This window comes from Ranitomeya imitator, chromosome 2, assembly GCF_032444005.1.
Source record: "Ranitomeya imitator isolate aRanImi1 chromosome 2, aRanImi1.pri, whole genome shotgun sequence".
Classification (NCBI taxonomy): Eukaryota; Metazoa; Chordata; class Amphibia; order Anura; family Dendrobatidae; genus Ranitomeya; species Ranitomeya imitator.
This window is the reverse complement of record NC_091283.1, coordinates 354,218,549-354,240,690: the sequence shown is the minus strand read 5'-3', so window position 1 is coordinate 354,240,690 and position 22,142 is coordinate 354,218,549. Positions and strand designations below refer to the sequence as shown.

Here is a 22,142-nt window from a genome sequence, read left to right as displayed (position 1 = left end):
TATGGGGGGCTACAGTATACTCTATGGGGGGTGCATTATATTCTGTGGTGGGGCTGCAATCTATTCTGTGGTGGGCTACATTATACTATATGAGGGGGGCTGCATTATACCCTATGAGGGTGCTACATTATATTCTATGGTGGGGACTGCATTATACCTGAGGGGGTTGCATTTTATTTTGTGAGGGGGCTACCCCAACCCTTGCTACATAATTAAGACGTGAACTACCTTATATTATACCCTGATATTAGCGCTTTTTACCGCACAGTTGGTGGTCTTGTATCTATTTCTATGTAGCTACATAGTGGGCCCCAAGAATGATTTTCTCTGGTGGGCCCAAGGTGCTCCAGTCCGACGCTGATTGCGCCCACTGTGCTGAGACGTCAGATGCAGAGGAGGAATGATGGGAAAGGGAGTGTCACCTGACGCTCGCTTCTCCATCATTGCTGTCACCTCTATGCGATGACGGGCGGTCCTCCACCCGGTGTGCTGGGCCAAATATACTCACCCAGTGGGCCAGAGGTTGACATATGTGTCCTAGCTGGTAGAACCTATGGCAGTTATTTGGCTGTGGATTGCCATGGCAACCATCAGGGTCACACAATCATGATCTCAGGGTGCCAATTAGGGAGCCACCACACTGTTAACCATCTAGATGTTGTAGTCACTACAGACAACAGCATCTAAGGGGTTAAACAGCCATGGTCGGCGCTAACTGTGATCACTGAAGGAGAGCTTACTCACCTCCTTTCCAAATCACACCTCACCACCTGTGAACTTGACCCCATCCCTTCCCACCTGCTCCCCAACCTCACTAACACGCTCATTCAAGCCCTAAGGGTGGTTTCACACTTGCGTTTTTGTCTGCAGCGTTTTTTGCACAAAAAAACGCATGCGTTTTTTCCCTATATTTAACATTGAAAACGCATGCGTTTTTTTGTGTACGCGTTTGGTCGCGTTTTCAATCGCATGCGTTTTTTTACTGCATGCGTTCATTTTCAAAAATGCAACTTGTAGTATTTTTGAGAGGCGTTTTTTGGACACAAAAAAACGCATGCGTTTTCATGCGTTTTTTTGGGGTAAAAAAACACATTGGCGTCAATGGGAACGCATGCGTTTTTTGGTGCATGCGTTTGCATGCGTTAAAAACGCATGCGTTTTTTTTTTAAACATAAAAACACACTGATAAACCACCCCACACCATAAAAATTGATAAAGGGATCCTACCCCTAACCCTACCCCTAACCCTAATCCCTTTAAGGGTAGTGTTAGGGTTAGGGGTAGGGTTAGGGGTAGGGTTAGGATCCCTTTAGGGTTAGGGGTAGGGTTAGGATCCCTTTAGGGTTAGGGGTAGGGTTAGGATCCCTTTAGGGTTAGGGTTAGGATCCCTACCCCTAACCTACCCCTAACCCTAGCTCTTTCTGTTCATAGTGGGTTTTTAACTTTATTTTGATGATTGGCAGCTGTCACACATTTATCTGCATGCGTTTAAAAAACGCAAACGCATGAAAAAATGCATGTAAACACGTCAAAACGCTGCGTTTTTTTCACCACATGCAAAAACGCATGCGTCAAAAAATGCAGCGTTTGCACGCGTTTACATGCGTTTTTTCACCATGCGTTTCTTTTTTAAAACCCATGCGTTTTGAAACGCAAGTGTGAAACCAGCCTAACCCATCTCTTCAACCTATCGCTATCTTCTGGTACCTTCCCCTCTGCCTTCAAACATGCCACCATCACACCCATCCTCAAAAAAAATAACCTTGACCCAACTGCTATGCCCAGCTATCGCCCCATATCACTGCTCCCGTTTGCTTCAAAACTCCTTGAGCAGGATGTCCATGCTCAACTTTCCTCCCACTTCTTATCTAACTATCTCTCTTTGACAACCTCCAATCTGGCTTCCGCCCCCACCACTCCACCAAAACTGTTATGACTAAAATTACTAATGACTTACTCACAGCCAAAGCTAACAGACAGTTCTCCATCCTCCTCTTTCTTGACCTGTCCTCTGCCTTCTACACAGTAGACCACTGCCTACTGCTAGAGATTCTTTCTTCCCTTGGCATCAAAGACCTTGCCCTGTCCAGGATTGCCTCATACCTTTCCGACCGCACATTAAAGCCGGCGTCACACTAGGCGTAAGTAAATACGGTCCGTTTTTATGGCGGTAATACCCAGTAATTGTTCCAAAACACTGTTCCGTATTCAATGCGATTTTTACGCACAAATTTATCCGTGTGTCATCCGTATGGCAATTATTTTCTCGCAGGCTTGCAAAATGGACATATCATGGATCCATCGGCTCAAATATTCTTAAAAACATATATACAGTCTATCTACTATATAATTGTCTAAGGGTCACTTCCGACTTTCTGCCAATTTTTTCCAGGATTTAACCCTTTAATTTAATAGCTAGAGACCTCAAATTTGACACAAAGACACTTCTTACATTACTAAAGAGGAATATGTAATAAAAGAAGGGATATGAGACGGTTTACTGTATGTAAACCATGTCTCATATCCTGTCGGGTTTGTGAAGGAGATAGGAAAATCCGGCAATTGAATTACCGGCTTTTCTGCCATCTAGCGCAGAATTAAATAAAATAATATATATATATATATATATATATATATATATATATATATATATATATATATATATATATATATATATATATATATATATATATCAGGGGCGGACACAGACAGCTTGGGGCCCCTGTGCAGGAAATGTGTTTGGGCCCCCCCTTCTTTAAAGGCGACAAAGCTAATATATATATATATATATATATATATATATATATATATATATATATATAATATATATATATATATACTGTAGAATATGCCCATGTATAATAAACACCTGTGTCTACTGCATATGTGACATAGTATACATTAATGTATAAGGGTATGGTTCCACGGTCAGGAATCGGCAGCGCTTTGGATGCAGCACATGTCCGCTCGGTCCAAAGCGCTGCCGGCTTTTGTACGAGTGATGCTTCCGCATGTGTTCATTGAATCACCGCATCCTACACATTGGACTGTGATATTTATCTTGTGGAGACTGAGCGTCTCCGCAAGATAAATAGACATGCTACAGTCTAGAAAGATGTGCCGCATGTCCGTCTCTGCAGGGAAGCTGCGGGTGCCGCTGCATACATAGTGGACATTGGATTCCTTGAAATCTCATGCACTATGCTGTTACATCAGGAGCTGCGGACTGGATGCTGCGGATGTACACAGCGTCCAATCCGCAGAGTTTACTGACAGTGGAAACATACCCTTATATGTGTGTTTAATGCAACAGATACAGTATATGTGAAAAAGTCTTCACTGGGGGATGGGCTCAGGGGTCGGTCCCAGCCTGGATCTGATACTGCAGTGATGACTGGAGTCCCGTCAGAGAATAGACCCAGTGATTTAGTGACTGTGTTCCCAAGTTCTGAGCTCTCCGGTCCCTGCTGTGTGTGGATGAAAATCCTGCACTGACCAGAGAACACAAAGCTCCGGGGGTCACAGTCAGTAAATCACTGCTTCTAGTCTCTGACTGCTGCCCCTGTCTCCCCTCTTTACTCTGCAAACAATCCGTCACATTCAGACCGTTCTTTACCTCCTGTTCAGGGGGTGATTGAGGTCCTGCACAGCTGCAGCTTCCTTCCAGGCATGAGTGTGCAGAAGCCAGTGTGCGGCAGCTTCCTGTCTCGCACAGCCGCAGCGCGGAATGATGATGTCATTCAGCTGAGCCTCTGCTGTCTGTGTGAGAAAGGAAGCAGGAAGCATCCATTCCCTACAGATCCGTTGCCATTTTCTCTTGCAGGCAGCGGAGCTGCAGGGATTGCTCCATGCCTGCCGCACATGAGGGCAATCTGGCCAGGGGGCCCCCGGAACCTCGGGGCCGGATAGACTGGCCAGATTGCCCTCTATATTAGCCGCCCTCAGGGGTGAACCTAGCCTCTCTGCTGCCTGAGGCGAACGGAAAAATGGCTCCTAACATAAATAAAAACATGAGAATTAGTTAGTATCACAAATAACATTTACATCCAGGTACCTTATAGATAACGTCGTCTCTGGAGCTGTTCTTCTTTTCTTCATCTTGTCCAGACCCCATGATGAGTTTTCTCATCCACAGCTAGTCTCTGCAGACTTCCATCTTTTCCGCTCTTTTGCAGAAAGTCTCCACAAGATGCCCTTAAAGATACAAGTGTCATTATAATGCTCCGGAATAAAAAATTGCCCCTCACTATATTGTCTGCACAAAATATGACCCCCACACTGTCCCTCTTATGGTACATGCTCTTCACACTGACCTCTCCTTTCTATACCGGCCCCCTCTTCACACTGTCCACTCACATTGTGTCCCCCCTATAGGGCCCAATATTTATACTCCATATTTATACTCCATCCTCCCACCCTGTGTGCATGGCTCCCCCATCCTTCTCCCCTGCGTGCTGGGCTCCCCCATCCTTCTCCCCTGCGTTCACGGCTCCCCCATCCTTCTCCCCTGCGTGCTGGGCTCCCCCATCCTTCTCCCCTGTGTTCACAGCTCCCCCATCCTTCTCCCCTGCGTGCTGGGCTCCCCCATCCTTCTCCCCTGCGTTCACGGCTCCCCCATCCTTCTCCCCTGCGTGCTGGGCTCCCCCATCCTTCTCCCCTGCATTCACGGCTCCCCCATCCTTCTCCCCTGCGTTCACGGCTCCCCCATCCTTCTCCCCTGCGTTCACGACTCCCCCATTCTTCTCCCCTGCGTTCACGGCTCCCCCATTCGTTCTCCCCTGCGTGCATGCCTCCCCTATCCTCCCACCCTGCGTGCATGCCTCCCCTATCCTCCCACCCTGCGTGCATGGCTCCCCCATTCTTCTCCCCTGTGTGCATGGCTCCACATCCTTTTTCCCTGCGTGCATGGCTCCACATCCTTTTTCCCTGCGTGCATGGCTCCACATCCTTTTTCCCTGCGTGCATGGCTCCACATCCTTTTTCCCTGCGTGCATGGCTCCACATCCTTTTTCCCTGCGTGCATGGCTCCACATCCTTTTTCCCTGCGTGCATGGCTCCACATCCTTTTTCCCTGCGTGCATGGCTCCACATCCTTTTTCCCTGCGTGCATGGCTCCACATCCTTTTTCCCTGCGTGCATGGCTCCACATCCTTTTTCCCTGCGTGCATAGCTCCACATCCTTTTTCCCTGCGTGCATGGCTCCAAATCCTTTTTCCCTGCGTGCATGGCTCCACATCCTTTTTCCCTGCGTGCATGGCTCCACATCCTTTTTCCCTGCGTGCATGGCTCCAAATCCTTTTTCCCTGTCATACTTACCTCTCACCGCGCAGCACAGAACAGAACTTCCTTCCTGGCATCTCTTCTGCAGCGTCTTCCTTCCGGTCTTCAGCGGTCACATGATAGCGCTAATTAAGGTCATGAATATGCGCATATTCATGACCTTAAATTAGCGGTACCATGTGACCGCTGAAGACAGGACGCGCTGCCGGCGCTGGGACGCAGTTGCAGCCACCGCTGGAGGAAGGTGAGTATTACGTCTTCAGGGAGGGGGGGCGGGAAGGAGGGAGGGAGGAGGAGGGGGGGCGGGCACTTGACCCCGGAGTTTTATAAAAAAAAAAAAAAAAAACTAGCAGCGCAAATTCACTTACTATAGAGTCTGCCGCCCTCTCTTCTGCCGCCTGATAGTCAAATCGCCTAATGGTAGCAGCGTCCCTGGCTGCCCTGCAGGGGCCCCCCAGAGCCTCCGGGCCCCGGTGCAGCTGCACCGGTTGAACCGGCGGTATGTTCGCCCATGATATATATATATATATTGTAAGACTCATGCTGGTGTGGTAGTTGGAGGCAGGTATATCTCGCCCAGGTGTTTGTCCTATGTGAATTAGGCCACTCAGTATCTTCAGGGTGCTAATGGGTTAATGATTGCAGGAATAAAAGATGACCAGCTGGGGGTTTCCAGCGTCAGCCTGGGGCACACAGATTGCCTGCCTGTGTGTGACAAACGTGAGTGAGAGCTGTGCTCAAGATCTGTGTGATGTTAGCTGGGTGGGAGAAGCCCCCCAGTTGTTGAGATAGCAACGTATTTGTTTAGTTAGTGCCGGACAGGCTAGGATTTATTTTTATGTTTTGTTTTGTTCATGTTGCTTTCACATTAATAAATCTGACCTGAGGTCAGCCTGCTCAGAAAACCTGCTGTACGCCTCAGATTCAATGCACAAACCATGTGACCTTTGACCCCAGCAAAGGCGATCCCAGAGTGTTTTGTCACATTGTGGTGGAGAATGCGGGCATACCGTGGCACAGGCGACAGCATGGAAGACGTGGTGAAAGCCTTAGTACAGTCCACTGCCGTACAGCAGCAGGCCACTGCCGCACAGCACAAAGCTAATCGCTTGATGGCCGCACAGCTGAAGGAGTTAGTGGACATGACGGTTGCAGACCACCAACTTCTCCAACAGGTGGCGCAGCGCCTGGTGAGCATGCCTGACGCTGACCCGGAAGCAGAGTCCAGAAGGATCCATGTGAGTCGATACTGGCAAAAGCTGACTACAGAAGATGACGTCGAGGCATACCTGACAACGTTTGAGCGGACGGCATTGAGAGAGAAGTGGCCGAAGGCACGATGGGCCGATTTGATTGCCCCGTTTCTCTTCGGCGAGGCCCAAAAAGCTTACCATGATTTGGACCCGGAGGTCGCTCAGGACTTTGAGAAACTGAAAGCTGAGATCCTGGCCCGGCTGGGTGTGACGACGGCTGTCCGGGCACAGAGGGTACATCAGTGGACATACCAGCAAGATAAACCGGCGCGGTCTCAGATGTTCGACCTGATCTACTTAAAGAAATGGCTGCAACCTGAGGTACTGACAATACCCGAAATAATCCAGTGGGTTGTCCTGGACAAGTACCTGAGAGTACTACCCCCAGCGCTGAAAAGATGGGTAAGCCAAGGAAATCCCACGACAGCGGATCAACTTGTGGAGTTGGTCGAGCGTTATTCCGTGGCAGAAGGACTTCCTGACGACACCGCCAACCCCCGGTCTGTGCCTCCTCCTCGTGGAACCGGTAAGACTGTTCCAGGGACCACGGGTGAAGGAAAATCGCTTAAAACTGTGGGGGAGGAGTCCGGGACTGCTCGCACTCCGAGACCAAGAGTATGGGACGGTGGTCTTAGTAGGGGACCTGTTAGGTGTTTCCGCTGCCATGAGAAGGGTCATGTTTCTGAGAACTGTCCTGTTACCGCTGAACCCATGCAGTGCGACGTTATAGACTCTAGAAAACGCATGTCTTTGGTTACACAGCTAGTGAGTGTGAATGCGGGTCAAAATGATACAGCGAAACACCTGTGTGAATTATCTGTTGATGGGAAAAATGTTGTGGCATTACTAGACTCTGGAAGTGTGGTGACTCTGGTGAAAGCTAGTCTGGTGGCACTTCCGTCTGGTCCGTCTGACAAGTTTTCTGTGACGTGTGTGCATGGTGACACCCGCTCGTACTTAACAGCTGTCATATGGATTTCTACTCCCTATGGGTCAGTGCAGCACAAAGTGGGACTCGTTCCCACATTGTTACAGGATGTAATCTTGGGCAGGGATTTTCCCTATTTCTGGCAGTTGTGGGAGAATCAGTTGCTCCTTCACGGTAGCTGTACCCGTGAATCTTCTCCCATGCCATCTGGAGGTCCCGAGTCCCTAGAGGAGACCCCACAGGAAGATGTTGCTGGGGAGGTTAGTGAATCTAACCTTCAGTACCCCTTCTCCGTCATGGCGGGGGAAACGGAGGAAACTGAGGAACCTCAGCGAGAGGCGGAGGCAGACAGCCATCCGGCACCCTGCCTGCCAGAATTGGGAGTCCAGGTGGATGACTTCCACAGCGAGCAAATGAAAGATCCTACCCCGACTCCGGCTAGGAAAAATGTAAAAATGATAGATGGGGTACCCGTAGAACCTGACACTAGGCTAGCGTACCCGTATATGGTTCTTGAAAATGATTTGCTCTACCAGGTAGAAAAAAAAAGGGGAAGACACAGTGCAACGGTTAGTGGTACCCAAACCTTATCGGCGGAAGGTACTGGATTTGGCCCACGGACATCTGGGGGTACAGAAAACCACAGAAAGGATATTGCATTGTTTTGTGTGGCCTGGAATACATTATGATGTGCGTAACTATTGTGAGTCCTGTCCAGAGTGCCAAATCGCGGCCCCTAAATCTCAGTTCCGTAGCCCTTTGGTACCCCTTCCTATCATCGGGGTCCATTTTGAGAGAATTGGGATGGATTTGGTTGGGCCCCTTCCCCGATCCGCACGTGGGCACCAACATATCCTCGTCATTGTGGACTATGCCACTCGTTACCCGGAAGCCGTCCCTTTGCGTAACACAGCTACCAAGACGATCGCCAAGGAATTGGTACAAGTGTTTAGTCGGGTGGGAATTCCAAAACAGATACTCACCGACCAGGGGACTCCCTTTATGTCGAGGGTAATGAAGGAGCTCTGCAGGCTCTTACAAATAGACCCGTTGCGTACGTCTGTCTATCACCCTCAAACAGATGGCCTGGTTGAGCGCTTCAACAAAACCTTAAAACAGATGCTCCGGAAGGCGATAGACAAAGATGGGAAGAACTGGGATTACTTGTTACCCTATTTGCTGTTTGCCATTAGGGAAGTTCCCCAGACTTCCACAGGGTTTTCGCCTTTCGAACTGTTGTACGCCCGTCGTCCCCGGGGACTGCTGGACGTCGCAAAAGAAACCTGGGAAGGTCAAGTCACTCCCTTTAAAACAGTGATCGACCATGTAACACAAATGCAGGATCGTATTGCCGCTGTCATGCCCATTGTTAGGGACCATATGTTACAGGCCCAGGGAGCCCAGAGGCAAAGTTATGATAGAGGCGCTAAGGTCCGTACATTTGCACCCGGCGATAGGGTGTTGGTCCTAATCCCTACCGTGGATAGTAAATTCCTGGCGAAATGGCAGGGCCCATTTGAGGTCCGAGAAAGAGTTGGTGAAGTGAACTATAAAGTGTACCAGCCGGGTAAGAGAAAACCGGAACAGATTTATCATGTGAATCTGATAAAATCCTGGAAAGACCGCTCTGCCCTAACGGCGGATCTGCCCCGTCCGGTTTGTTCACCTACTGTACCGGAAGTGCAGGTTGCCGAGACTTTCTCAGAACGACAAAAATCTGAGGTTAAGCAATTTTTGTTACAGAACCGACAGTTTTTCTCCGAAAAACCTGGCCGGACTAAGTTGGTGAAACATGAGATTGTCACAGAGCCTGGCGTCACTGTTCATGTGAAGCCCTACCGGATTCCGGAAGCCCGCCGTGAAGCCGTCTCCCGGGAAGTGATGGCAATGTTGGACTTAGGAGTCGCACAGCGCCTGCTCCAGTCCAATTGTGTTGATACCTAAACCGGATGGCTCCATCCGGTTTTGTAATGACTTTAGGAAACTGAATGCAGTTTCTAAATTTGATGCGTACCCTATGCCCCGGGTCGATGAGTTGATCGACCGGCTTGGTAAAGCCCGATACATTACGACCCTGGATTTAACAAAGGGGTACTGGCAGATTCCTCTGGCCGAGGCGGCCAGAGAGAAGACGGCATTTGCTACACCGGAAGGTCTGTTCCAGTATGTCTATATGCCGTTTGGACTTCACGGAGCTCCCGCAACGTTCCAGAGATTGATGGATCGAGTCTTGAGGCCTCACAGACAGTACGCTTCTGCCTACCTGGATGACATCGTAATTTACAGCATGGACTGGGAAACTCATCTCCAGAAGGTACAAGCGGTGATTGATGACCTGCGAGATGCAGGTTTAACGGCAAACCCCAAGAAATGCCACATCGGGCTTGAAGAAGCCCGATACTTGGGCTACGTGATTGGCCGAGGAGTGGTTAAACCCCAGATCGACAAAATACAGGCAATTCAGGGCTGGCCACAACCAGTGAACAAAAAACAAGTACAGGCTTTCCTGGGGATTGCCGGCTATTATCGCCGGTTCATACCCAATTTTGCAGCCATGGCTACTCCCTTGACGGATCTTACCAAGGGGAAGGGTTCCGTCATGGTAAAATGGACCTCAGCTGCTGAAGAGGCCTTCCACAGCCTGAAACGGGCTTTGTGCTCTCAGCCCGTACTAGTGACTCCTGATTTCAGCAGCGAGTTTGTGGTACAAACTGATGCCTCTGATACTGGTGTCGGAGCTGTACTTTCCCAGGTGAGGGACGGAGTCGAACACCCGGTCCTCTATCTCAGTCGGAAACTGAATGTACATGAGCAGAGGTATGCGGTGGTTGAAAAAGAGTGCCTAGCCATTAAATGGGCTCTCGACTCTCTCAACTATTACCTGGCCGGTAGGAAGTTTAGGCTGGTCACAGACCATGCCCCTCTCAAGTGGATGCACCTCCACAAAGACCGTAATAGTCGGGTAACCCGGTGGTTCCTTGCCCTGCAGGCTTACTCTTTTACGGTGGAGCACCGACCTGGGGTGCAGATGGGGAACGCCGATGCACTATCCCGAGTGCACTGTTTCAAGAGTGTTCTTGCTTGACCGGAGTGGTCTGAGCAAGGGGGGGGGGATATGTAAGACTCATGCTGGTGTGGTAGTTGGAGGCAGGTATATCTCGCCCAGGTGTTTGTCCTATGTGAATTAGGCCACTCAGTATCTTCAGGGTGCTAATGGGTTAATGATTGCAGGAATAAAAGATGACCAGCTGGGGGTTTCCAGCGTCAGCCTGGGGCACACAGATTGCCTGCCTGTGTGTGACAAACGTGAGTGAGAGCTGTGCTCAAGATCTGTGTGATGTTAGCTGGGTGGGAGAAGCCCCCCAGTTGTTGAGATAGCAACGTATTTGTTTAGTTAGTGCCGGACAGGCTAGGATTTATTTTTATGTTTTGTTTTGTTCATGTTGCTTTCACATTAATAAATCTGACCTGAGGTCAGCCTGCTCAGAAAACCTGCTGTACGCCTCAGATTCAATGCACAAACCACGTGGCCTTTGACCCCAGCAAAGGCGATCCCAGAGTGTTTTGTCACAATATATATATATATATATGTCTCACTGACATATACTGTATGTGTATATATATATATATATATACCATGTGTACACATTTATTCTTCCTATTCTATCAGTGTGATTTTACTGTACACCGCGCTGAATTGCTGGCTTTTCTATAGAACACCGCTGCGTATTTCTCGCAAATCACACGCATGGTCCGTGTGTAATCCATAATTTTCTCGCCCCCATAGACTTTCATTAGCGTATTTTTTGCGCAATACGGTGACAAACGCAGCATGCTGCGATTTTCTACGCCCGTAACATACCGTATATTATGGATGCGTAATATACGGGAGATAGGAGCTGCTCCATAGAGAATCATTGGGCCATGTGCAATGCGTATTTTCTGGACGTATTTTCTGCGCTCATACGTCCATAAAACTCGCTAGTGTGACGCCGGCCTTAGCGTTTCCCACTCCCACACTACCTCCTCATCCCACCCTCTCTCTGTTGGAGTCCCTCAAGGCTCCGTCCTACTGCACCTACTTTTTTCCTATCTATACCCTTGGCCTAGGACAACTCAAAGTCCCATGGCTTCCAGTACCACCTGTATGCGGACGACACTCAGATCTACCTCTCTGGCCTAAATGTCACCTCTCTGCTGGCCAGAATCTTGGAGTGTCTGTCAGCTATATCCTCCTTCTTCACCTCTCGCTTCCTAAAGCTCAATGTAGACAAAACCGAACTCATCATCTTTCCCCTATCTCGCGTATCCCCCCTACCTGATCTGTCTATTTTGGTAAACGGCATCACGGTCTCTCCCGCACCTGAAATCCGCTGCTTCGGGGTAACTCTCGACTCTGCCCTGTCCTTAAAATCGGACGTCCAAATTCTTGCCACCTCCTGTCACCTCCAACTCAAAAATATTGCCAGAATCCGTCCCTTCCTCAGCCCACAATCTACCAAAACTCTTGTGCATGCCCTCATCATCTCCCGCCTCAATTACTGCAACACCCTCCTCTGTGGCCTCCTCGCTAACTCTCTTGCACCACTCCAGTCTGTCCTCAACTCTGCTGCTCGGCTAATCCACCTCTCTCCTTGCTACTCCCCTGCTTCTCCTCTCTGCAAATCCCTCCACTGGCTCCCAATTCCCCAACAAATTCAGTTCAAACTACTCTTTTTCTCTGAAGAGGCAATTTGCATATTATATTTCCCAGAGGAGCATTTCACGGCGAATAAGCCTCCTTACCTTGACAAGCCAGAGATGGTATGTCACTCTCCATAAGGAGAAACGATACCCCTTAGACCTCAGTCCAGAGCCTCTCACCTAGCCAAATTAGTTCTCATGCTTCGCACTGATGAGGGCCAACAGCCCGAAACACCGTGTCTGCGAATTGAGATACTAATTTGGCTTTTATCCTAAGGGTACCGTCACACATAACGATATCGTTAACGATATCGTTGCTTTTTGTGACGTAGCAACGATATCGTTAACTAAATCGTTATGTGTGACAGCGACCAACGATCAGGCCCCTGCTGGGAGATCGTTGGTCGCTGGGGAAAGTCCAGCACTTTATTTTGTCGCTGGATCTCCCGCTGACATCGCTGAATCGGCGTGTGTGACGCCGATTCAGCGATGTCGTCACTGGTAACCAGGGTAAACATCGGGTTACTAAGCGCAGGGCCGCGCTTAGTAACCCGATGTTTACCCTGGTTACCGTTGTAAATGTAAAAAAACAAACACTACATACTTACATTCCCGGTGTCTGGTCATGTCCCTCGCCTTCAGCTTCCCGCACTGACTGGTGAGCGCCGGTCAGCCGTAAAGCACGCTGTGCAGCGGTGACGTCACCGCTGTACTTTATGGCCGGCGCTCAGTCAGTGCTAGAAGCTGAAGGCGAGGGACCTGACCAGACACCGGGAATGTAAGTATGTAGTGTTTGTTTTTTTACATTTACAACGGTAACCAGGGTAAACATCGGGTTACTAAGCGCGGCCCTGCGCTTAGTAACCCGATGTTTACCCTGGTTACCCGGGGACTTCAGGATCGTTGGTCGCTGGAGAGCTGTCTGTGTGACAGCTCTCCAGCGACCAAACAGCAACGCTGCAGCTATCGACATCGTTGTCGGTATCGCTGCAGCGTCGCATAGTGTGACGGTACCTTAAGTCATATTGCACGACTCGTTAAAGAGTTGATTGAGACTTGTAGGATCGCTACTTGCAACAGGTGGTGCTATAGAGTTTAAGTCCTCTTTTTCTCTGAAGAGGCAATTTGCATGTTCAAACTACTAACATTGATCTACAAAGCCATCCACAACCTGTCCCCTCCCTATATCTCTGAACTAATCTCCCAAAACCTTCCCTCACATAATCTCTGATCCTCCCAAGACCTCCTACTCTCCCTCACACAACCACCTCCAAGATTTCTCCTGAATATCCCCCATCCTCTGGAATTCCTCTTCTCAACATGTCCGATTATCCATCACCCTCGGACCCTTCAGACGGAACCTGAAAACCCATCTCTGCAGGAAAGCCTACAGCCTGCAATAACCATTCTGCCGCCTCACCACCACCCGAGTTGTCGCCTCACCACCACCAGAGCTGCCGCCTCACCACCACCAGAGCTGCCACACCCCCGACCTTCTGTCATTATCCCTTAGAATGTAAGTCCGCAAGGACAGGGTCCTCTCCCCTCTGTACCAGTCTGTCATTGTAAACGTGTTTACTGTAAACGATATCTATAACCCTGTACGTAACTCCTTTCTCATGTACAGCACCATGGAATTAATGGTGCTATATAAATAATAATAATCATGGCTGATGCAGCAAGTTGTCAGCTAAAGTGTATATCTGCCAGCTACAGGATTGTCACCTGTGGTGGGATGTCATTCTCCTGTATCTCAGGTCAGTATAAAGATGTACTAGTGGTCACTAAGCACCTACCTCCACCTGCAGAGCCGCACACCACATATATGGCTGCTCTGTGTGCACAGGACCTGTGATGAGGTCATAGGAGGGGAGGAGTCAGGGGTCACATGATCAGGGGCCTCAGTGTACTGTGCTGGTTGTCATGGTGCTGGATGAGGGGAAGTTTATGTGTGGGGTCAGGACTCAGAGGGGTTTACAGTGTGGATGTAGCAGAGCCGTATGTGTACGAGGTGTACGGAGTGAAGCCACGTGTATCAGTTATATGGAGCGGAGCCGTGTGTGTACAAGGTGTACGGAGCAGAGCCGCGTGTGTACGAGGTGTACGGAGCAGAGCCTTGTGTGTACACGGTGTACGGAGCAGAGCCGCGTGTGTATGAGGTGTACGGAGCAGAGCCGTGTGTGTACGAGGTGTATGGAGCGGAGCCGTGTGTGTACGAGGTGTATGGAGCGGAGCCGTGTACGTACGAGGTGTATGGAGTGGGGCTGCGTGTGTATTAGGCTACGTTCACATTAGCGTCATGCGACGCAGCGTCGCCGACGCAACGCACAACGCTTTGGAAACGCACGCAAAAACGCACCTTTTTTGACGCAAGCGTCGGACGGATGCGTCGTAAAACGCAGCGTTTTTGGTGCGTTTTTGGTGCGTTTATACAAAAAACGCAGCGTTTTACGACGCATGCGTTGTCAAACACTGATTAGATCTTTACACACAATTTAGTGTCTAGACACTAGATAACACCACCAATGAATAGAAGAGGGTGGGTTTAGTGTCTAGACAATCGATAATGCCACCAATGGGTAGATGGGGGTGGGTATTAATGTAATAGTGGTATATATACCCCGGCATACATTATTTCCAACCATAGAGCATCAAGATGGATCGTCCCATGGAGAGTATCTACCTCACTTTTCAGCTGGAATTAGCCCTTGCTATAGCTTATGCTTTTGCCTGTCATGAACAGAGGAGAAGAGACAAACTACGGAGAAGGATTCGTCGGCGTTTTTGGCTACACCCTATAGTGGAAGTCCGAGAGAGTCGTGGAGCCTACCAGTGTCTGTTTGGCGAATTAAATGAGAACCAGGACAAATACTTCGAATACACCAGGATGTCAAAAGACAGCTTCCGATATCTGCTGCGTCTGGTGGAAGGAACCATTTCCAGGCAGGACACGCAGCTCCGTAAATCGATTTCCCCTGAGGAACGTCTGCTGGTGACTCTACGGTACGTAATGGAATGTGAAGGATTTATATGTTCTTGCCATTTTTTAAAGTAACGTGTTTTGTTTTTGTGGGGTGGGGGATTGTAATTAAAAATGAAAAATTCTTTCATACCAATTTAATTAATTATATTTATTTATTTATCTTCTTGTCAGTTTCCTGGCTACCGGAGAGACATTGAGATCACTGCATTTCCAGTTTCGGATTGGAGTCTCCACACTGTCTGGGATTATTGCCGACACTTGCCGCGCATTGTGGGACAACCTCCGGGAGGAATTTTTACCCATCCCTACAAGAGAAATCTGGCTTGCCAACGCCCAAAAATTTGAACAAGTGTGTTCTTTCCCTAACTGTATTGGAGCCGTGGACGGGAAGCACATTAGGATTACCAAGCCTTCAAGAAGTGGATCTCTTTTTTTTAATTATAAAAAATACTTTTCCACCGTGCTGATGGCAATTGCAGGTGCGGACTGCAGGTTTATCGCTGTGGACATTGGAGCTTTTGGTCGTGCAAATGATTCACGGACATTTAAGGAGTCTGATATGGGCCGAAGATTGTACAATAACAATTTTAATTTCCCCCAGCCACGACCTCTTCCCAACACCGACGGCCCGGCCCTGCCATTTGTTGTTGTTGGTGATGAGGCTTTTCAAATGAGTGGCAACCTACTTAAACCTTACTCAAGTCGTGGGTTGGACCACACCAAAACTATATTTAATTACAGACTGTCCAGGGCCAGAAGAACTGTGGAGTGCGCCTTTGGCATCCTGGTCTCCAAATGGCGTATCTTAGGATCCGCCATAAATTTGAAAATTGAGACAGTGGATGAGGTGGTGAAGGCGTGTGTGGTTCTCCACAATTTTATTATTGATAAAGAGAGAGTCAACGTGGAACTTGATGAACCCATTCCAAATCCATTGCCTGATTACCAAGCTCATCCTCTGCGGACAACTGTGGAGATTGCTCATATGAGGGACCAATTTGCTGCATACTTTGTTTCAGATGTTGGGCGTGTTTCATGGCAAGATCAAATGGTTTAATTCTTCGTGTTATGATGTCATGTAAACACCGTGTAGTCCATGTCATTTAACCATCCTATGTTTGGTTATTGTTATAATGTCCCCTGATTTTCTAATGCGTTGTGTTTTGAAATAAAGTTCTTGTGCCTTTCCGTTTTCACCAAACAAATCTCCTATACGTTTTTTCATAGTAATAATAGAATTGTAAAATCCAATATTGAAAGTAATGTGTGTCACACAAAATTTGTGTGTTCCATAGTTTTGACGTATAATAACATGATTGGCTCCCACCTTGTCAAGCATTTTTAATCCTGCAGACTATTTGCATATGGAACCTGGCTTGACAAGGAGGGAGACGATCATGTTTGCAAAACTCTACAGAGTTAACACTATTGTACTCAGGATGGTAGAAATCGTCCTGAGTCAAATAGTGGCGACACTGTGAACATTGCTTCCACCTCACCTGACCAATAATCTTAAGGTACATTAATAAAAGTATTATCCAACGATACCGACCAGTGATACGACTGGATCGAGATCGTTGTTTAGTTGTCGCGTGGTTGCTGGAGAGCTGTCACACAGACAGCTCTCCAGCGACCAAAAAAGAGCAAGTCCCGTGTAATCTGGGTAAAAGCGCTTTGCCACACTCACGATGTTTACCATTGTAAATGTAATTTTAAAAATTACCAAAAACCCTTACACTCCGGTGTGTGAAACGTCCATCGCCGTCAACTTCCCGTACTGTGGCAGCCCTAAAGCACAGCACAGCGTTTATTATTAAGTCAACGGTGTGCTCAGCTTTACGGGCGTTAATCACAGTGTCAGTGCGGAAAGATGACGGCGAGGGACGTGGTAGACACCTTTTTATATTTGAGGGGTATTGTTCACTTTTTATTTGAGTGTTTAAAACAGTGCGCTAGTAACCCAATATTCCCTTGTTTAAAACAAAGACATCGCTGGATCGGTCTAAACTCGCCGATCCAACAATGACAGCGTGTGATCAGTCCAAAAAAAATTCCAAATCATTCGCTGACACCAAAAAACTCACAGCAGGGGCTCAATCGTTTTACGATTTCAGAAAAGATAACGTTGGTTACACAGAAGAAACCAACTTTATCTATACTGAAATCGTTGTGTGATGGTACATTGTAAAAAACTTGACATATTGAGCAATGCTGTTTGTGTTTGTAACATCTGAGTACAATGAGCGACAGCCCTATAAAAAAAGGAAATAACAAAGTGATACAATATTGTCACACATTGCACATCAGGTGTTACAAAGACAAGATTTGTGTGTACGGCGCAAGGTGTGATTTGGTGCAAACTTTATTTGAGACAATAAAAACAAAATTTTTTTTGAAAAAATATAACAAATTTATTTAGGGTACAGAAATAAAATTGGGGAAAATGTTTTTATGGGGTACCAATATCTGCAACTAAAGGGGATTCATATCCCACAGTTTTTTGGGGTGTAAAGGAGACCGAGGAGGAGGAGGAGGACGAGGGGGAGGAAGCAGCATACTCTATCACACTAGACGGGATGCCGACATCAATCCAGGAAGTGGATGGTGGTGAGACGTGGAAAGTAGCAGGTGAGGGAGGAGGAGGGACGACCAGTGTCCTTGGCTGGCTACTCCGGCTCCGGGTCGACCCAGGCTGTGTTGATGGTGTACTCCTCGTTGACCCAGGCTGGGTACTGGGTGTGCTCCGTGTAGACCCAGCCTGGGTACTTGGTGTGCTCCGGGTCGACCCGGGGTGTTTTCTGGTGGTACTTAGGGGAGCAGCCATAGCCAAGGACGTACTGGTTGTTGTTGTCGTCGTTCGCTTCTTCTTCTTTTTCCTCCTCTCTCCCTCTGGGTGTGGGTCGGCACCCCGTCTGTGTCCCCTTGAAGGCCTGTCAGGCTCAGAACTTTGGGGCTCTGTTCTGTGGTGGTGGTGGCGGTGGTGGTGGCCCTCAGCACGCGGAGCTCTGTGGTGGTGCTCTGCAGCAGGAGTCGGAGTCATGGCAGCCAGCGATAGTACTGCGGGCATATTTGTCGCTGACTGCATGACCCGAGCCTGCTGCAGAGCACTGACATATAAATTGTTGCAGCCCTGCATGAATGAAATCTGGAGTTCCGGCGTAAGATGTTCAACCATGCCGTTGTGAATGGCACTAAAAAAATGTTTGGCCGGCCTCGAGAGATCCGTTTCGATGTTTTCAAGACGCCGTTCGATATTGCACATTTTATCGTACAGCGCCTTGAAACCATTCTGAAATACGGTGCTCAGATGTAAAAATTCGGACATGGGCGCCCTGTCCGAGGCCCGCTGACGCTGTCGGGAAGACCCAAAGGAAGGAACGCCAGAGGCCTCGGCCAGGGGAACATCTGATGGACCGGCTGCCGGTTCGCCAGATTGTGTTGGTGCAGACCTGCTCTCGCTGTGGGATGGCTGCGACAGTTCAGATGGCGCTTCACAAAGGACCGCTCCAGAGGGTCGGACAGTCTCGCGGGTGCTGCTGTGTGTTCTGTGAAAACATAAGGAAACCATTAGTATACAAAATATCACATTTCACATGCGTCATTAAACTTTACCGCCAGGTATCCATTGCCGCCATAAATATTAAACTATTTTTAATATTGACACTGCATATGCACCATCAATATTAAAAAAAAGGTATTTCTAAATAGTCAACCAAGGTTGTGGTTTGCAACGCCAGACAATTATGCTTACGTTGGAACTGCCATGACGTCACGGTCATGTGACCGAGGCGTCATCACAGGTCCTGCGAGCTGAGCAACCATGGGAACATAACCTGCCTTGCAGTAGAATGTATGCCGTATCTATTATATTTTTCTTTTTTGTGTATAAAAAATCGTGGATACACCTGGATGGGCAATATACTACTCCACTATGAAATATTGGCTGGGCTTGGACAATCTACTATTTTTATGTATACTTCAGATTTTAGTGAAATTGCTACAAGTCAAGCTCACCATTGTAGTAATCCCAGAAGGGAGCCGCTGTGTCAAGTGTGAGAAGACCAGAAATGAATTACAAATTCAAGGTCAACGAGGTGTGAAAAGTAAAAACAAAATTCACTTTAATCAAAAGCAGAGGATGAAACATCTGCACAATACAATAAAAACACTATCTACGCGTTTCAGGTCTGATGTTCCCTGTCACCTGAAACGCGTACATAGTGTCTATTGCATTGTGCTGATGTTTCATCCTCTGCTTATGATTGAAGTGGATAAAAGTATGTATTTTTTACTTTTCACACCTCGGTGAACTTGCCTTTTTTTCTTCATTTCTATACTTGGGACTTGCCAAAATAAATGGCTGGGCAAGAAGCTACGTGGCTGGAATGTAGTATGTGAATATCTATGTTGTAAAAACTAGGTGTGTGCATAGGTACTATACTTACTCTCTGCTTTCAAGGACCGGTCGCAAGAACTGCAGTATACGGTTATACTTGTACACCGAGGTCCTTGAAGCGGCAGCACCACTACGAGTCTGTCCCTCCTTTTTCAGGCCCCTCCGGAAGCGGTCCTTCATGGAGCGCCATCTGGTCTTCAATTGTTTAACTGTGTATAAAGATAAAAAATAAAAAAGGTTTTAGATAATATATTGAAAACGATTACGCAACCGTGTGAAATCCCAATAGAAGACATCACAGACGGTTGTGTAATCCTGGCATGATGGGTCACAGCAGCATTTTGGAAATACTTACGGAAACTAGCTTTAGCCTTGGAGGAAGCGCTGTCGAAGCCATCCCACAGCGATTGTGCCACCTCCAACCACAGACGCCGCAATATGCCCTGGTCCGCGTGCTGGGGGTCACGGCTGTCCCACAACGGGCCCCGTGTTTCTATTGATGCCACCATAAGGTCGATATTAAGTGGCTCATCCAGGGCCCGTTGTGAAACCTAAAAAAAAATAGAAAATATTAATGTTTGAAAGATAAAAAAAATTGTCCCTACCTCCTCCACCGCCACCTACTACACACAACACCACAACCTCCCACCACCCCCCATACCCGCAAAAAATAAAAAAAAATAAAAAAATTATAGGTTTGAAAGAAATACTTACGCTCCGTCCTGCAACCACAGCTTGGCCCCGTGGTCCCTGCTGCTGCTCCCTCTCTTCCTCCTGGTTCTCCTCCTCACTTGAAGAAGCCTGCAAAATAGTTTACCAAAAAGTTGAGTGACCCATCTACAAATGACAGCGAATATAGTAAGCAATAGTAGATCATGTACTCACCGGACTCCTCAGCGGTGGGGTATTGCTGGAATCAGTGCCGCTGGCCATGACTAATAATGCAAATCTGAAATAAAGAACAAAATAACATTGATCCTATGCTCCTATGCACAATCCAGCAATATATAAAAAAAAAAAAAAAAAATATTCATTTAAACCACCAAGAACATTGCACTCCAACTGAACTAACGCTGAGCAAACAACACTGCCACATTGATTAGATTAAAGAAACAATGGCAGAGACAACCCAATGGCAGAGTACAAAAGCCTAAAGATAAGAAAACTAATCTACAACAGACCCTATGTAGTAATCCCAAAAAAGGTTTTTTTTTTTTTTTTTTTTAAAGTACAGAATGAACGGAGCAACACAAAAAACACAATATTTTTTTTTTAAGTAACAACACACAAAAAGTAAGGGCATAAACATTAATAACACACCGTACTTTACAATAAAACCGACAGGGACGGAGACAATAAAAGGCCATACAACGCCATACATCACAACCATAAACATACAACGATGTCTTTACACAACCACAGTGCAGAACATAATACACATCTTGCAATAAAAAATTAATAAATGTAATAAAAGGGCGCAGAATCATTCTATACTACCATACTTTAATATAAAACCGACAGGGCCGGAGACTATTAAACGCCATCATATAACGCAAGAATAAAACATCACAACTGAATTAAAAAAACACCACCAAACCAAAAAATGGAAACGAAAAATCTATCCTAGAAAGAACAATAATCTAGGCCGCAGGCAATGAAACGCCATCCTATACAACGCCATACATCACAACCAGACTAAAAATACCACAATATCTTTAACCACAGTGCAGAATATAAAAACCCAACTTGCAAAAATAATTTTAAAAAACATCTAGAAAATGCAGAGAATCATTCTATACTTACATCTCTGGACAGCGGATGAGAAGACTGTAGTAGGAGTAGATGTACTCTGTAGTGTAGCCTGCAGCAGAAGTGACAAACAATCCAACATTTTCTTTATATATGGGGGATGTTTTTCTCACTGTTTGCACTGTCTAGACACTGTCTAGACACTTTTTTGTTTCTTTTCATCTAACGACGCATGCGTCGCACAACGCACACAAAACGCACACCCGCGACGCAAGTGTGTCGTCAATACGTTTCAATGGGAAATTGTAACGCATTGACGACGCACGAGCGACGCAAGTGCGACGCGCGCGTTTTTTTGACGCTACAAAAATGCTACATGTAGCGTCTCCGACGCCACCCAGGTGCGGTGAAACGACGCATGCGTCGTGCGTTTTACCGAAAACGCACGACAACGCAACGCATGCGTCCCCAATGATAGAGATAGGGGCGCATGACGCATGCGTTGCCGTGCGTCGACGACGCAGCGTCGCATGACGCTAATGTGAACGTAGCCTTAGGTGTACGGAGCGGAGCAGCGTGTGTACGAGGTGTACAGAGCGGAGCCGCGTGTATGCAAGGTGTACGTAACGGAGCCCTGTGTGTACGAGGTTACGTAGCGGAGCCATGTGTGTGACGTGTATGGAGCAGAGCCGTGTGTGTGTACGAGGTGTACGGAGCGGAGCCATGTGTGTGACGTGTATGGAGCGGAGCCGTGTGTGTACGAGGTGTACGGAGCGGAGCCGTGTGTGCAAGGTGTACAGAGCGGAGCCGTGTGTGTTCGAGGTGTACGGAGCGGAGCCATGTGTGTGACATGTATGGAGCAGAGCCGTG

General features: G+C 47.7%; 2 protein-coding genes and 1 long non-coding RNA gene across 3 annotated transcripts in view; 1 reads left to right on the top strand and 2 right to left on the bottom strand.

The window, feature by feature from the left end:
- Positions 1 to 14,000, bottom strand: part of LOC138663768 (oocyte zinc finger protein XlCOF8.4-like) — a 45,192-nt gene extending 31,192 nt beyond the window's left edge. The window contains exon 1 of the mRNA XM_069750107.1: positions 13,941 to 14,000. The gene's annotated coding sequence lies outside the window, so the exon portion shown is untranslated. The remainder of the gene's footprint in view (positions 1 to 13,940) is intronic.
- A 576-nt stretch (positions 14,001 to 14,576) lies between these two features.
- On the top strand, positions 14,577 to 16,338 carry LOC138663769 (uncharacterized). The gene is made up of 2 exons (XM_069750109.1): positions 14,577 to 15,147; positions 15,299 to 16,338. The coding sequence occupies exons 1-2, from the start codon at positions 14,801 to 14,803 to the stop codon at positions 16,182 to 16,184; spliced, it is 1,233 nt and encodes a 410-aa protein (XP_069606210.1). The 5' UTR covers positions 14,577 to 14,800; the 3' UTR covers positions 16,185 to 16,338.
- A 3,697-nt stretch (positions 16,339 to 20,035) lies between these two features.
- On the bottom strand, positions 20,036 to 20,524 carry LOC138663773 (uncharacterized). The gene is made up of 3 exons (XR_011318235.1): positions 20,409 to 20,524; positions 20,238 to 20,324; positions 20,036 to 20,074 (listed from the first exon to the last, which is right to left on the bottom strand). It is a non-coding gene; the product is annotated as an uncharacterized lncRNA (long non-coding RNA).
- Between the last annotated feature and the right edge of the window lie 1,618 nt (positions 20,525 to 22,142).